At 38.0% G+C, this 13215-nt stretch overlaps 2 protein-coding genes across 3 annotated transcripts; one reads left to right on the forward strand and one right to left on the reverse strand.

Moving 5' to 3' along the window:
- Nucleotides 1-135: 135 nt before the first annotated feature.
- Nucleotides 136-8023, reverse strand: ctns (cystinosin, lysosomal cystine transporter). 2 transcript variants are annotated; one of them, XR_269966.4, is made up of 12 exons: nt 7857-8023; nt 6273-6368; nt 6090-6168; nt 5520-5610; nt 5024-5127; nt 4437-4574; nt 3035-3134; nt 2551-2670; nt 2169-2339; nt 1321-1484; nt 1023-1140; nt 699-716 (listed from the first exon to the last, which is right to left on the reverse strand). XR_269966.4 is itself a non-coding variant. In XM_019346844.2 (11 exons), the coding sequence occupies exons 2-11, from the start codon at nt 6346-6348 to the stop codon at nt 568-570; spliced, it is 1146 nt and encodes a 381-aa protein (XP_019202389.1). In that variant the 5' UTR covers nt 6349-6368; nt 7857-8017; the 3' UTR covers nt 136-567. The 2 variants fall into 2 exon arrangements, 1 of the variants encoding a protein (XP_019202389.1); XM_019346844.2 differs by lacking the exon at nt 1321-1484 and having other exon boundaries at nt 136-716; nt 7857-8017.
- Nucleotides 8024-8612: 589 nt separating this feature from the next.
- Nucleotides 8613-10746, forward strand: mrpl55 (mitochondrial ribosomal protein L55). Its single transcript, XM_003448760.5, has 3 exons — nt 8613-8773; nt 9020-9233; nt 10054-10746. The coding sequence occupies exons 1-3, from the start codon at nt 8730-8732 to the stop codon at nt 10201-10203; spliced, it is 408 nt and encodes a 135-aa protein (XP_003448808.1). The 5' UTR covers nt 8613-8729; the 3' UTR covers nt 10204-10746.
- Nucleotides 10747-13215: the final 2469 nt, after the last annotated feature.

Genomic DNA, 13215 nt, shown 5'->3' on the forward strand with positions numbered 1-13215 from the left:
TCACATGTGGTGGTTATTTGCGTAACTATTTTTAAAATTGGCATGTTTCAATGATTTATCGAAGAGAGTTTGTAGCACATAATCTGGAGTACACTGAAACAACACAAGACTTTGATGGCAGCTTACAAGACAGAGTACAATGAAATAGCACTTTTATTTTTTAATCCTCATTGGTAAATTATCACACCTGAAGATCTCTTGTCTGTGTTACAGCAAATTGCTTAGTTATCACAGTTTAATTTGCAGTAAAGTCTTGATTCAAGACAGTTGAAGAGAAACTGACTCGCTATGGTAACCTGGTTTATAATAGGTTTACCACCTTAATTACGAATGACATGGATAATAACAATTTTGTCAAACAGTTAGTGTTACAGTTGCTTTTTCAATTAATTTCTTTCTTCCCTTTTCTTAATTAATATTCATACGTGAGTTGGTGTTAATGAGACATGTAAATCCCTGCTTTGAAGAAACTGGCCAGATTATTTTCACAATGAAAGTCAAACAACAACCATAAGTTCTCTTTAAAGCTGTACATAAATGTGCTTCTTTGGGTCACTCCACCGAGTATCAGTCTCCTTGTTGGGTCGCGAGTGGTTCATACTGTGACGATCGTCTGTAGAGAACATAGTGCTGAGTGATGAAAAGGATGTCAAACACAATGGAGAACAGACCCAGACCGAACTTTGTAGGATCACCAAACACCAGCTTCCACTCATCTGAGGATCAAAAGAAATACCGAGATACAGTCAAAATGCTCCAGTGCTCAGATCAACAGTACAGGTTGTAAAGTAAGTAGATGCACCTATTTTATCCATTTAAAAATCCTAATTCTTCTCAAGTTATCACTTCTCCATGCCGCCCACAGGGCGAGGTGACGACAATACCCCATCAGCCTCTTATAGCTGAGGGGTAAAATAAGCACAGTAAACAGTTGTACTTCTCATGTACTGCAGAAATCCTGCTTATTCCATAGGTTTCATTAAATATTTTTGTATGTACAGTAAACAAACTACTGTAATTACCATTGTTATAAGACTGGAGAATCATCTGGAGAATGCTGAAGAATCCACCAGTGAAGTCCAGTAACACATTGCCAATGCTCCATCCTTCAGTACTCTGTCTTTTGTAGTTCATGTATGCCTGGAAACACAGCAGGAAAGCCATCAACTGTATTCACTGCTGATAAAAATGAATATGGCATAGAACATTTAAGACTTGTACACTGCTCAAAAAAAAAAATGAAGCAAGACTCTCAAAAAACACATCAGATTTCAGTACCCAAAGGAACCCAGGGCCCACTGTACCGGCATAACATCTTACAATGGTCTAAGGATTTCAGCCTGTAGACGTCTGTGCATCCCTCTATGGATATCTCTCCCCACTTCATCCTATTCCTCCTTGTATGAGCAGATACTGTTTCTACTAATGGGTTCAGGACCATCTTGGGCCTTAGTAACTGCCATGTCTCCTCCATGAACTTGAGACTGTGTGCAAGAAACAATAAACCACATATTGATGTCCCATCCTGGAGGAGTTGGACTAGCTGTGAAACATCTGTAGGTTCCAGTAGACTGAACTAATAGCAGTACTCTGTACTATACATGTAAGGAGGAACAGGACGAACACAGCCAGAGCCCTAAAAATTGACCTCCAGCAAGCCACTAGTGCGAGTGTCTTTGCTATAGAATAGCAGATTTGGCAAGTCCAATCTGTACTCTCACTTATATCAGGTGAAAAGAGGAAAAAAATAAAATATCAGTGGCCTCTGTAAAACCATACCTGTTATATGGAGGTTGTCTCTTTGTTGCCCCTCTAGTGCACCTGTTGTTAATTACATTAACATCAAACCAGCTAAAACTGTTTAATTAACCCACCAGATCAATTTCCCAATTTGATGATACACTCTAATTAAAAAGTGTTCTTTTTTCAGCAGTGTATTAATCAGGTTAGATGTGAACATTGTATTTCTAAAATGTGTTTACTGTAATAAATCTCTGTAACATATGGCACTGTTACTGAAAAAGAAATGTAGATAGATGCACCACTACCAGTGATGGTGGGCATCAAAACACATCATTAAAATCGATGGAACATCTAACAACGCAAGATTTGTTTTTATATGGTTTCAGTCTAGTATTCATTATTTAATGTGCAAGTCTGAGTCTTACCTGTGGTACATATTTGATAAGAGTCACTGCTAGTTTAATGTAAGAGAAATAGTAGAGGTAGTCCAGCCAGGTGATTTTTTTGGCCACAGCAACAAATAAGCTGATCAAAGCAAACATCCAGCCAATCACCAATAAAACCAAGGCCGTCCGAGAGACTCTCTGTCCACCCCTCTGTAAGAAAAAGGGCACACAGCATTATACACCCGTCCTGAGTCTGAGACATCCTGCCAAACAAACTAACTCTGTGATAAAATGGATTTTGAGAGTCATGTTGTATTCACAAGTCTTAACAATAAAGTTATTACATTAAATTATTCTGCTCCTCTGCTTTAAGTATCTTAAAGCAGAAAGTCTTTAAGTATATGAAATGACATACACATACCTCATACACAGTAGCCTGGCTGATGTAGACCAAACACAGCAGGACAGCATGGAGACTGAAGAAAACATCATTAGCATCCACAGGGTTGATTCCATTAGGGTTCCTCTTCAGAAACTCCTCCTACAGGAGGAGCACACAGTAGCTTAACAAAAAGTATTATGTATGTATTATGCAAAGCCTAATGTTATTCTATACAAAGGCAACAGCCATTAGGTGGATGGTCCAGTGTAGTCATGAAAAACATCAACTGATCATCAAGAAATGCCACAAATGGATGGAATGTCTTCAAATTCACAGACAGTTGAGTGAAAAGATGGTAGAGTTGTTCTCAAGGAGACATGGTGTCTGGCAGTATGTTAAATACAGCTATAAATCTAATTAAGCATTTAATTTTCAAAAGTTTCTCTAAACTCATTGGTACTGGCTGGTATCCTATTCTTCATGTGTATAAACAATGGAGTGTCCATTCAGTGGATGGGGTTACCTTTATATAAGGTATCCAGAACAGTCCTATATTGAAGACGCTGTAAGCAATGAAACCCGTCAGGTTGAGAGCCAGGAAGTCAAAGTTGAGACCTACAACACTGAAGACAAACATGTTAGTTTTAATTTTGAGTAACTTTCATTTTTTATCATTCTATGAATTTCACACCACATTAAACCCAACACACAAGAGAGACTGGAGAGAAAGACTCAGGGCAATCAATGTCCTGGGCAATCAATGTCCTAGACTCTCCCTCTCTGCCCTGTGTCAGATCTTTTCTTGATCTTGCCTCTACTGATATTGTGTCTAGACCTTGCTCCTGTGCTGCCATGCTTAGTGCCTCTGTGCTGTCCTTTCAGTCCAGCTTTGTCCAGCCACTGGTAGGATTTTTAGATTTTTAAACTTCTTCTGCCTGCCAACAGTACACGCTGTGCAGTGCCCTGTCCTTCCACGATGATTCCTCTTCTTGGTTCCTCTTCTTGCTCGGGTCCTTTTTTAGGTTTCTGCTGCCTAAGGTATTTAACAAGCACACGATCACTTGTGGCCATCTTTCTGATGCACTCATGGCCCTTTATCCTGAATAGCAGTTCTGACACTCACTAGTCCTCTTTCCTTCTGCTTAGCCGACAGTCTCAGGGTGCAGGACTTAGGGTGAAACCCTTCATGCATGGTAAAAAGCTTTCCTGTCTGGAAGTCAGTGACTTCTATTTCTTTCTTTGGCCAGCTCTGACAACTAGGTTGGGCGTAGGTGTCGATTGCCTGGCTCTTGTTCTTTCCGTTCAGCTTACTCCTCTGGTCATGATTTATTCTCTGCAGGTAGTTGCAGCTTTTCTATAGTGGCCTCTTCCTGGTTCTCATTTGCCTTCCAAGGTACTTACAGCTATCCTCAATTTCTGTAATGTTGTCTTCTAGTAGTACAATCCACTCATACCTGACTACCTTCACTCTTTTTGGGCTTGAATTGAGCTTGATATCTATGTAAAGAAGCTAATATTTGCTCCATTCTGTAGTCTGTATCCGTAGCCAGTCTTGTTAGGTATAAATCATGTCAAGGCCTGGTTCTGTCTAACTTTTCAAATTTGAAACCCTTTTTTGGGTGTCTGATTACTGGATCATGTTCAGGGAGGTTGCTGTGGTCCAGTAACTGCCTGTCTCTTTAAATCTCTATGCTCTTGAAACTGTACTGGGAGACAACAAACCTTCTGGCACTGATTTATGTATTGATGTACCGCCTCATGCTACCAGTAGTGATTTACTTTAGCCGAATGCAAAACTATTAAAAACAAAAAAGATGAGGGAAAAAAAAATCACAACCATTTAGACAGACGTCAGTATAACTACAAAAAAGTAAGAATGATAAGAAAGAAATCTATAAGGACAGATAAAAATTTTAAAAAACTACCTTTTTCTCCTCCAGTTTTCGAAGGCTTGTGGATAAAAAGACACTGACCAGGCCAGAAAGTAAATCCAACCAATGACTTCACTAATTACAGACAGGACATTGCTATGGACAACTATGAAGCGGATCCTGACAGGCACACTGGAAAAAAAAAAAAGATATAGCTTATGGACACAAAGAAACTGGACAGTTAATCAGTTAAAAAAATAAAGTGGCAGCAGACATCAGCCACCCTCTGGTAGATCCATCCATCTCATCGTGAGCATCATTAGCTCTGAGCAGTGCAGAATTAACAACTTTCTATCATTTCAAGCATTAGCTTATAACCATTTTGAGATCCAGACGTTTTGCGTGACAAAAAGGGACAAAGAAACCACATTTCAATGTGTTTGTGCTCTGCTGCTTCAACCAATGTTTTGCAATAGCTTGTACAGTCTGGAGAGAATTAAAAACTTAACAGGAGATTCACTGGCATCAAGACTCAGTTTATAAGATTTGGACACCAAATATGAAGAAGAAAGTGATCACTTTAAGACATTCATTGCATTCAGCGAAGGAAATTATTTTCTTCGTGCTGGACTGATACCCACCTGTTGAGCTCTGTGCTGTTGGTAACCAGATATGTGGTCACCTGACCAACATCCTGGGCTGTCACATTAAAACTGACAGCGGTAGCTTGTACTGGCATCATGACCTAAACAAAAAACTCATAGATTTTGGTCTCTGCCTACTGTCACAAATACATTTTGAAAAACAAATTTAGTTTCATCATACTTAGATAACTCAGGCCTGATTTTGTCTTATAAATTCAAAAAACAGCAGCAAAAGAGTAGCTGGAAATGCACAGGAGGAACTGGAACTGGCCTATCATAATAGTTATGGACTGCATCAACCTCTGAGAGGCTCTTTTTATACCCAATCACTCTTTAACCTTTCTGTAATCAGAGGTGTTGTTGTGTTCATATTATGATATTATAAAGCTATTAAAAAAAACAAACATCCATCCTGACTTCCTCAAAAGTATCCTAGTTTGAAATGTTTTGTTGCCTCATATGCAGCATCATTTTTTCATATTTGGTTTCTTACCTCCTCAGGCAGTGTGATTATAGACGAGTAGTTTATCTTGGAGCTGTATGTTACATTTAGGTGAATCGCAACTGACTGGTTGAGAGGGGAACTACACAAAGACACAAAACGCAAAAGGGAACAATACAAATGTTAACGCTCGCTCTAACAAAGCCTATAATAAATGCCAGTAGTAACACATTTTAATTCATATGGGTATAATATCACTTTTCTTTGGTTCTATCTGCTATGTAATGTAGATAACAATGGATTTAGAAAAGAAAAAACAGATAGATTGCTGATGACTGTGAGATGAAGTTGTGTATACTTTAAAACTATGATGTAGCTATACAAGTCTTACAAATAATTCAATGTGTAGTACAAATGATAACTACAATTATTTCAATTAACCCAGAATCCAAAAAGGTTTCCCAGTATATAACTGTAAATGTATTACATGCTGAAAATACTGGTACCGTATACAGAACCGTTTTATTGCAATTTTAACAGGCTTTCTATTATTAAACACACAAAGTACACTTATATATATCTACACTGGTAATATGGCTTATCTAAAATACTAAGTATTACCTGGAAGTAATAACGACGACATCTTTAGAGTATTCCTCAAGTGTTACAGCCTGAGGAGCAAACAAACTCAATCTGGATTCTGAAGCACAAGCAGGGTGTTGGAGGGCAGCGTTAGTGTTAATTTCACATTTTATGTATTGTTTTGCAGTGAAATTGATTCATTTAATCATAACAGTTCATCACCAGACATGTTGGTCAACATCCAGAACACCAGCAGCTGAGCAGGCAGGCATCTCCTTCCCAAACCTTGGCCTGTCATCTCTGTAAAATTATGAAAACCTAAAGAAAAGAAAGCAGCCAGAAGGCACTGGAAATCAGAGCTATCCAATGCAATCATAATTATAGTGTAAGACAAGATGATTAAACAGATACTTCAGGTAAAAATTAGGGGCGGGCGATATATCGAATATACTTGATGCATCGCAAATTTTGTATCGTGATATATCCTCATATGGCCCAGCCCTGGTAAAAACTATTACTGAAAACACAATATAGGCTAAAGATCATTTAATGTCTATTATTCAAAGCCAAACCCTCTTCCAAAAGTCACAGGTAGAAGTAAAAAGGTCCTGTTTGTTGTTTCATGTTGTGGTAACATTAATCAGATAAATATCTGTGTTCCAGGTTACCTGGATTTCATGTTAACTAGTTAGATTTGTTTACATATTTCACTCTCCGTGTTCCAGATGTTGCATCTGCAGATTTGTCAATTTCTGTGAGTATGCTATATCATAGTTTATTTGACCTCACAAAAAAGAAGACTGCTATTCCCACGTCATGAAAATGCATATAGGTGTCAATATTATCTTCAGACAGCAATCCAAATTAAGATAAGTGCAAATAATTATAATACAGCTGCATTATCTCATTATATTGTATAAAATAAATAAATGTGCCTCATCATTCATCACACCGTTCATCACATCAGACAGCTGGGCTGTTTGTTTGTGTGTGTGTTTACCCTCAGAGTGACTTATTTGATTTAAAATCGATAGGCATGATTTAAAAAGAAGACACTGAGCAGTGGATCACTCATGATGGAAACGAAAGTTTATCACTGACTCAGTTTGGAATAATCTCTTTCCAGTTGTCTGGTAAGTAAATGCTGTGTATTTCAGCACGTGCCAGAGAAAGTTTAGAAATGGAGCTGTAGTGCCTACCACTGATTTCATTGACTTCACCAACAAAAGTGATAACCAGCAGGTACTCCTAAATGCATGTCCATACATTGTACGTGCAACATTACGAAACAGTGTTTTGGTCAAATATACTGTATTAAATGAAACTCGTTGAGCTGATTCATACCTGTATAGCTCAGTAAAATAATTCACAGTTATCTTCCTTGATATGCTGCCAACCTGCTTGAAAAACTACATTCTTCTCTTTTGGCTATATGGTGTTACTGTCAGCCTGAAGGCTTCATGATTTAGTATACCTGCCCTTGATAAGTGGTGATAGTCACAGTCCACAGTCAAAAACTTTGCCTCTGTCCTAAAACTCTTCACTCAGTCTTCATATGGAGTGTGAATAAACTGAACTGACGGAACTTCCCCCACATTTCAGAAAAATCTAGGGGATGTACCACCAGGAAGTTTAATACAACTAACACTGTTAGTATAGAGAGGGTTTTATTTTTTGTATAGAGCACCAAAGCCAAGTTTATATAGAGCAGACAGGACAAACTCATCTTCCAAGGAATCAAATGCATCAAATGAAGTCTAAGAAAATAACAAAGTTGTCAGAGATAAAGCGATGTCTTTATCTTACCTGTTTGGTCTGGAAGAACACGTACGCACAAATAATAAAGCAATAGGTTTGAGTTAACTGATGAACGAATAAATCTTTACTCGAACATATGAAAACTACTCGACAAAACACCTCCTCAGCTGTACTTCCCTACCAGATCACGGGATATCTTCTTCGTCCTATAACACGCTCCTCGGTGTACTACTGCCCTCCGCAGGGTAACTCAGCTATAAAGATGAGTAAAGATGAGTTGGTGCTGCTGTTGCAAATATAAAACTGGATTGAATTGCTTAATGACGTTCAGGAACAAGATGTATTTTATGTTATTCAATCCCCACTGCAGCCAAGTCAACATACATTATCAGATCTGCATATATGCAGCTGCTATATTTGTTAGACAAAAATACGCTGTGAAACCAGCAGTAACCCTAACCGTATGTCCTTACATTAAATAAACATGATTCATTTACCGTTTGTCGTCTCTATTCTGAATTGACAGCTCCACACAAGGCAGAATTATTCTAGAGTGCGAATTATTAAATGCGTACATTTAATAATTATTAATTAAATGTATGCTAATCTGATTGGTACGCTAAGATGACTGAATACCTCGGCGCATTAAGGAGCCAACCCACCACCACCAGGTTTGACTTTAATGTCATTTTAGTTACGTCAATAATTATAAAATACTCATTTGGGAAGCATGAGTAACATCGTACATCAAAGCTCAATTTTCCCAAATCGTAACAGAAAACGAAAATCAGAACCCCCTAGTCCCGGAACGATTCCGGGCCATATACTGTTTCACTGGGACCTTTATTATATCAACTCCTGTGTCCGACCTTCTATTGAAGAGTTTCCTGTCACAGTTTAGCAACCTTTACAGTGCTCGACATGTTTATAGTCAAACTTTGTGCTTCACGTGGTTCGTTATCAAGGTTAGACTGCTGGATTAAAATTTTACAAATATAGGCATTCTAAGATTATTTATGTCTTTTGTTGGTTTTGTTTTTTAAACATTAAACTCTCTCAGTTCAGACGAAGAGTCATTTTCAAATTCCGTTCAATCAAGGAGGCTAATGTTAACGTTATACTTGGAAAAGATAAAAGTGTTGCTTAGATTGGATTTGTCTGTGGGATGCTTTTTATGTGTCTGTACTGATTTTGTTGTGTTCGTCTTTCAGTATAGGCAGCTGTGTTTGGCCTTTGTTCACCCGTTCACATCGGCACGGCCAGGCTAAGCTACTCCACACTCAGATTCCTCAGCTCAACTCTAACAGAGCGTCAGTTGCATGCTGTGGTCGGCAGAGATACGAGAGGGTGTATCCTGTGATGTTAGTCCGTCCTGATGGGTCAACAGTCGGCATCCGATACAAAGAACCCAGACGCATCATTATGGTTAGTTTACCATATCTAAAGCCAGTAATCCAAACCATCAGTCAGTAGCAATTGTATGCAAATATTCGGACGTCTAGCTAAGTAAATCCTTAGGAAGTCCGCTTTGACAGACCTTACAGACTGGAGCCACATAGGTCTTTCTGTTCTTGATTTAGCCAGTGTCATGCTTGCGTACCACAGTGGGTTCCTACATATTTCTAGGCTGTTTCTCTCACATGGCATGCTTAATCTGCCACATCCTGTGGAGAGCATGTATGCCTAGACCATCTGAATGTTTGATAATGAGTTATAATGAAAATGTCAAAAAAAATGTTGCTTTTAAACATGACAAAGCTTCACAATATTTTTTTAAGCTTATGTTGTTGTCAATATCAGACAAGAATCAAAAGAATAACTCTCATAAAACATTGGGCACACTGCAGAAGCTGAGATCCCCTGGCTTGCTGTTTGTCATGAGTCTTAAAGATGTGCAGTCTCAAAGCAAAAAAGAAGAGATCATGTAAATTACGTCATCACTGTTATTTTCTAAGACTTGTCATTTTTCAGCTAGATGACTTCATGAGCATATATGAATAATGTATGGGTTTGGGGGGGTTTTTTTGTTTTTTTTACAGTTAAAGTTTTTCCAACAATCTACTCTTTACAACCCAAACCCAGCCCTCCACATACTAATAAGAGGAAAGCAGACTCAATAGATAATAAAAAGAATAACAAATTGCACAGGTCCTGTAGCAGAAGCCAGTGAGCATGTCGCTTAATATTTTGCTTATGTGAGCTGATGTGTTGTTTTTAATTTTATTGTATTCATCTGTTTTGAAAGATGCCGGTAAATCTGTCTACTCTGTCAGAAGAGGAACGTCAACTACGGCAGAAGAAAAGAGAAGTGAAGAAGCCTCAAAAACAAACAGGAGTCCAGTATGAAGATGATTTCAAAGTGGACAAATATAGCCACTTGTGGAAGAAGAAATAAGAGTTTAATATGCAAATGAAAAGCATACTCATACAGTATCCATAAAAAATAAGTTATGTGTCTGTGTTTTGTTTGTTTTTAAGTGATACTGCAAAATGTCAGGGATCACCAACTGAATTGTAATTGAGTTGTACTTGGGTAATGTCCACGCCAGTTCAGTTTTTAATCCCCCTTGAAACAGAGACCTCTGGAAATACTGCTGAACTTGACAGTATTTTAGTCTGTAAGGCAGAAACAGACATTTCAAAACAGCAGACTCTGATTGGCTCCTTGGATCTTAGTGAGTCCTTTCATGATTTGGCATACCCATCACATAAAAGAAAATGGCCTTGCCTATGGCTACTGATGAATTTTATATATTAGTTGCTGAGCATGCCAGGGGCATTTTTGCAGTGAAAGGCAGAGTTTTGTTATGCTACCACTGCATGAAAGAAGCATAGAAGGTATGTGTCTGTGTATGCTTTCAGACATGTTGGTATGAGCAGTAAAAAAAATATGTATGTTGCTGTTCCCTTATTTTCAATAAAGTAAATTGAAAAGTTATGTAGACTCATACCCGTTGGTTAAAAATAGAAGGGTAGGGGTTCTCATCAGGAACAACTTGGGTTTCAGTGACCTTGTGTTCTTCCTACTTTTCCTTCCTATTATACTGTATGTTATATTCCCTGTTTGTGGTAGTTTGCAGAGTCGTTGTCAGGTGAAGGCAGTGTTAAAAAAAAAAAACTTGTCTGTGGGCTACTCTTGGTTGTGCTGTTGTTAGTTTGTCAGTCAGCTGCAGAGAGAAGTAAAGGTATGTTGTATAAAGACCTTAAGAGAAACAAAGTGTTAAGAACAAAAAAAAAAAAAGTCTCCACTCAAACCATTGTCTGTACTTTTATGGTATAAAGTACACAGTATTTGATGTACAGGTCATGCATAGGCCAGCGACATACACCTGGGATTTTAGAAAAATGTACACCAGCACATAGGTGAAAAACCCCTGTCCATCTGTCTTAATGGAAACCTATATGGAGACGGACACATTTGTGGGGCTGACTTTTAAGCAGATGTGCAACCCACTATATAGCAACTGTCCCTGGAGTTTAGCTTATGATTACTATTGCAGAACATTTAGGGAGCATTCCTTCAAAGATCCAAATTTGGAGAATGTTCTAGTAATGTTCCCTGAAAGCTAAGATATCCTCCAGGAAATGTACCTTGGAATTCTTCTGATTACTTTTGTAGAACATTCTCCAAAAACTGTAACCTGCAGGGAACATTACCTGGAAGTCCCATGAAGGTACTACAAAACTATACTTGTTGAAACATTCAAGCAACGAAGAACTAAAAGTTTTCTGAAGGCTACATTTATAGAACGGTCCTAAAACCCATCCATTCGCTTATCCTTTTCAGGGTCGCGGGGGGCACTGGAGCCTATCCCAGCTGTCATAGGGCGAGAGGCGGGGTACACCCTGGACAGGTCGCCAGTCTGTCACAGGGCCAGACAACCATTCGCACTCACGTTCACATTCACACCTAGTGGCAATTTGAATTATCCAATTAACTTATCCCCACAAGTTGCATGTCTTTGGACGGTGGGAGGAAACCGGAGTACCCGGAGGGAACCCATGCAAACACGGGGAGAACATGCAAACTCCACACAGAAAGACCCCGGCCTGATGGTGGAATTGAACGCAGGACCTTCTTGCTGTGCGGCAACAGTGCTAACCACCGTGCCACCGTGCTGCCGGTCCTAAAATGTTCTCTGAAATGTGACCTTCAGGAGACTTCAGGAAATGTTCCCTCTGAGGTTTTCACATAACCTGAGAAAGTTAAACAAAGTTTAACGTTGAGTTTTAATTTCATGTGTGGTGTACAGATATATTAGATAAATTTAATGATGCAATGAAATTATTTATATGCAATTGAGAATAACTCTTTGGAAGGAAGGGATTTTTTTTTTATTCTTGGTTTGAAAGTACCAAATATCCTACTTAATGTTTAGATCTGCATTCTGTACCAGTTGGTGGCGCTAGTGAGATAATTTGTTGTTTGGCAACCCAAAAGATTTCAAAGACGAATAAGAGTTGTTTTTTTTAAAGAGCTTATTGAACATGTAGAAACAAACAAAGGTAGACTTCGGTAAATAAGGCGCACACTGTAACAATAACACTGATTGAATAACTATAATGAAATGTAAATTTACAAATAAAACAAAAACCAAACAAAAAGAGAAAAGCAAAATTTTTTTGCAGAGTTAACGACAATATTCAAAGTTATTAAGTAATGACAATCATTTATAGGCTCATTCATATTTGTAACTAACTTTAGAGACTTACTAAATAGCTTTATGTCTTTCTTCTACTAATTCGGATCATATTTCATTGCTTTTATTGTCTGTTGGAAAATAGTACAAATAGTCTTTTATTTTGGGAGACATTCTGACTTTTGGCTCAGGTGCTTTAAGCATCTCAGTATGCCATAATAATACACCAACATTCTTATCTACTGTGCTCAATAGAGCTTCCTAAATCCCCTTGGGAAATTATACAATTATAAAAATGATTAAAGATATATATTATTTTTGTCAACAGTAATTCTTTGACTTGAACAGCACTGTCATAGCCACACTGTTACAGAATGACCGCGATGTCATGTCATATCTATTGCAGGCTGACAAGTCATTTGATGAGTGATGGTGTTGGTTTGCTCAAAATTGCTGATGATTATTAGATAGTTACTGTAGTTAACTGTGATTTCATTATTTTTGTTAAAATGTTTTAAGATGTAACATAGCTTTTCTGCAGCCTCAGTCTTTGCAGAGCATCTAAAACACAGTACCTGATATACTGAAGAGTATATGAGGTGTTTAGTAAATTAATCATGTATTTCATATGCGCATCCTGTGTATTTCTTTAAATATTTTTTTAATCTAAATTTAAGTGCAAAATGAACTTCAGTAAACACTAAAACTATTCATTGCAATCTAGTTATATGCTAGTGCTAGTGTACTTACTTCACTCTCCAGCAGGT

Source organism: Oreochromis niloticus, linkage group LG17, assembly GCF_001858045.2.
Source record: "Oreochromis niloticus isolate F11D_XX linkage group LG17, O_niloticus_UMD_NMBU, whole genome shotgun sequence".
Taxonomy (NCBI): domain Eukaryota; kingdom Metazoa; phylum Chordata; class Actinopteri; order Cichliformes; family Cichlidae; genus Oreochromis; species Oreochromis niloticus.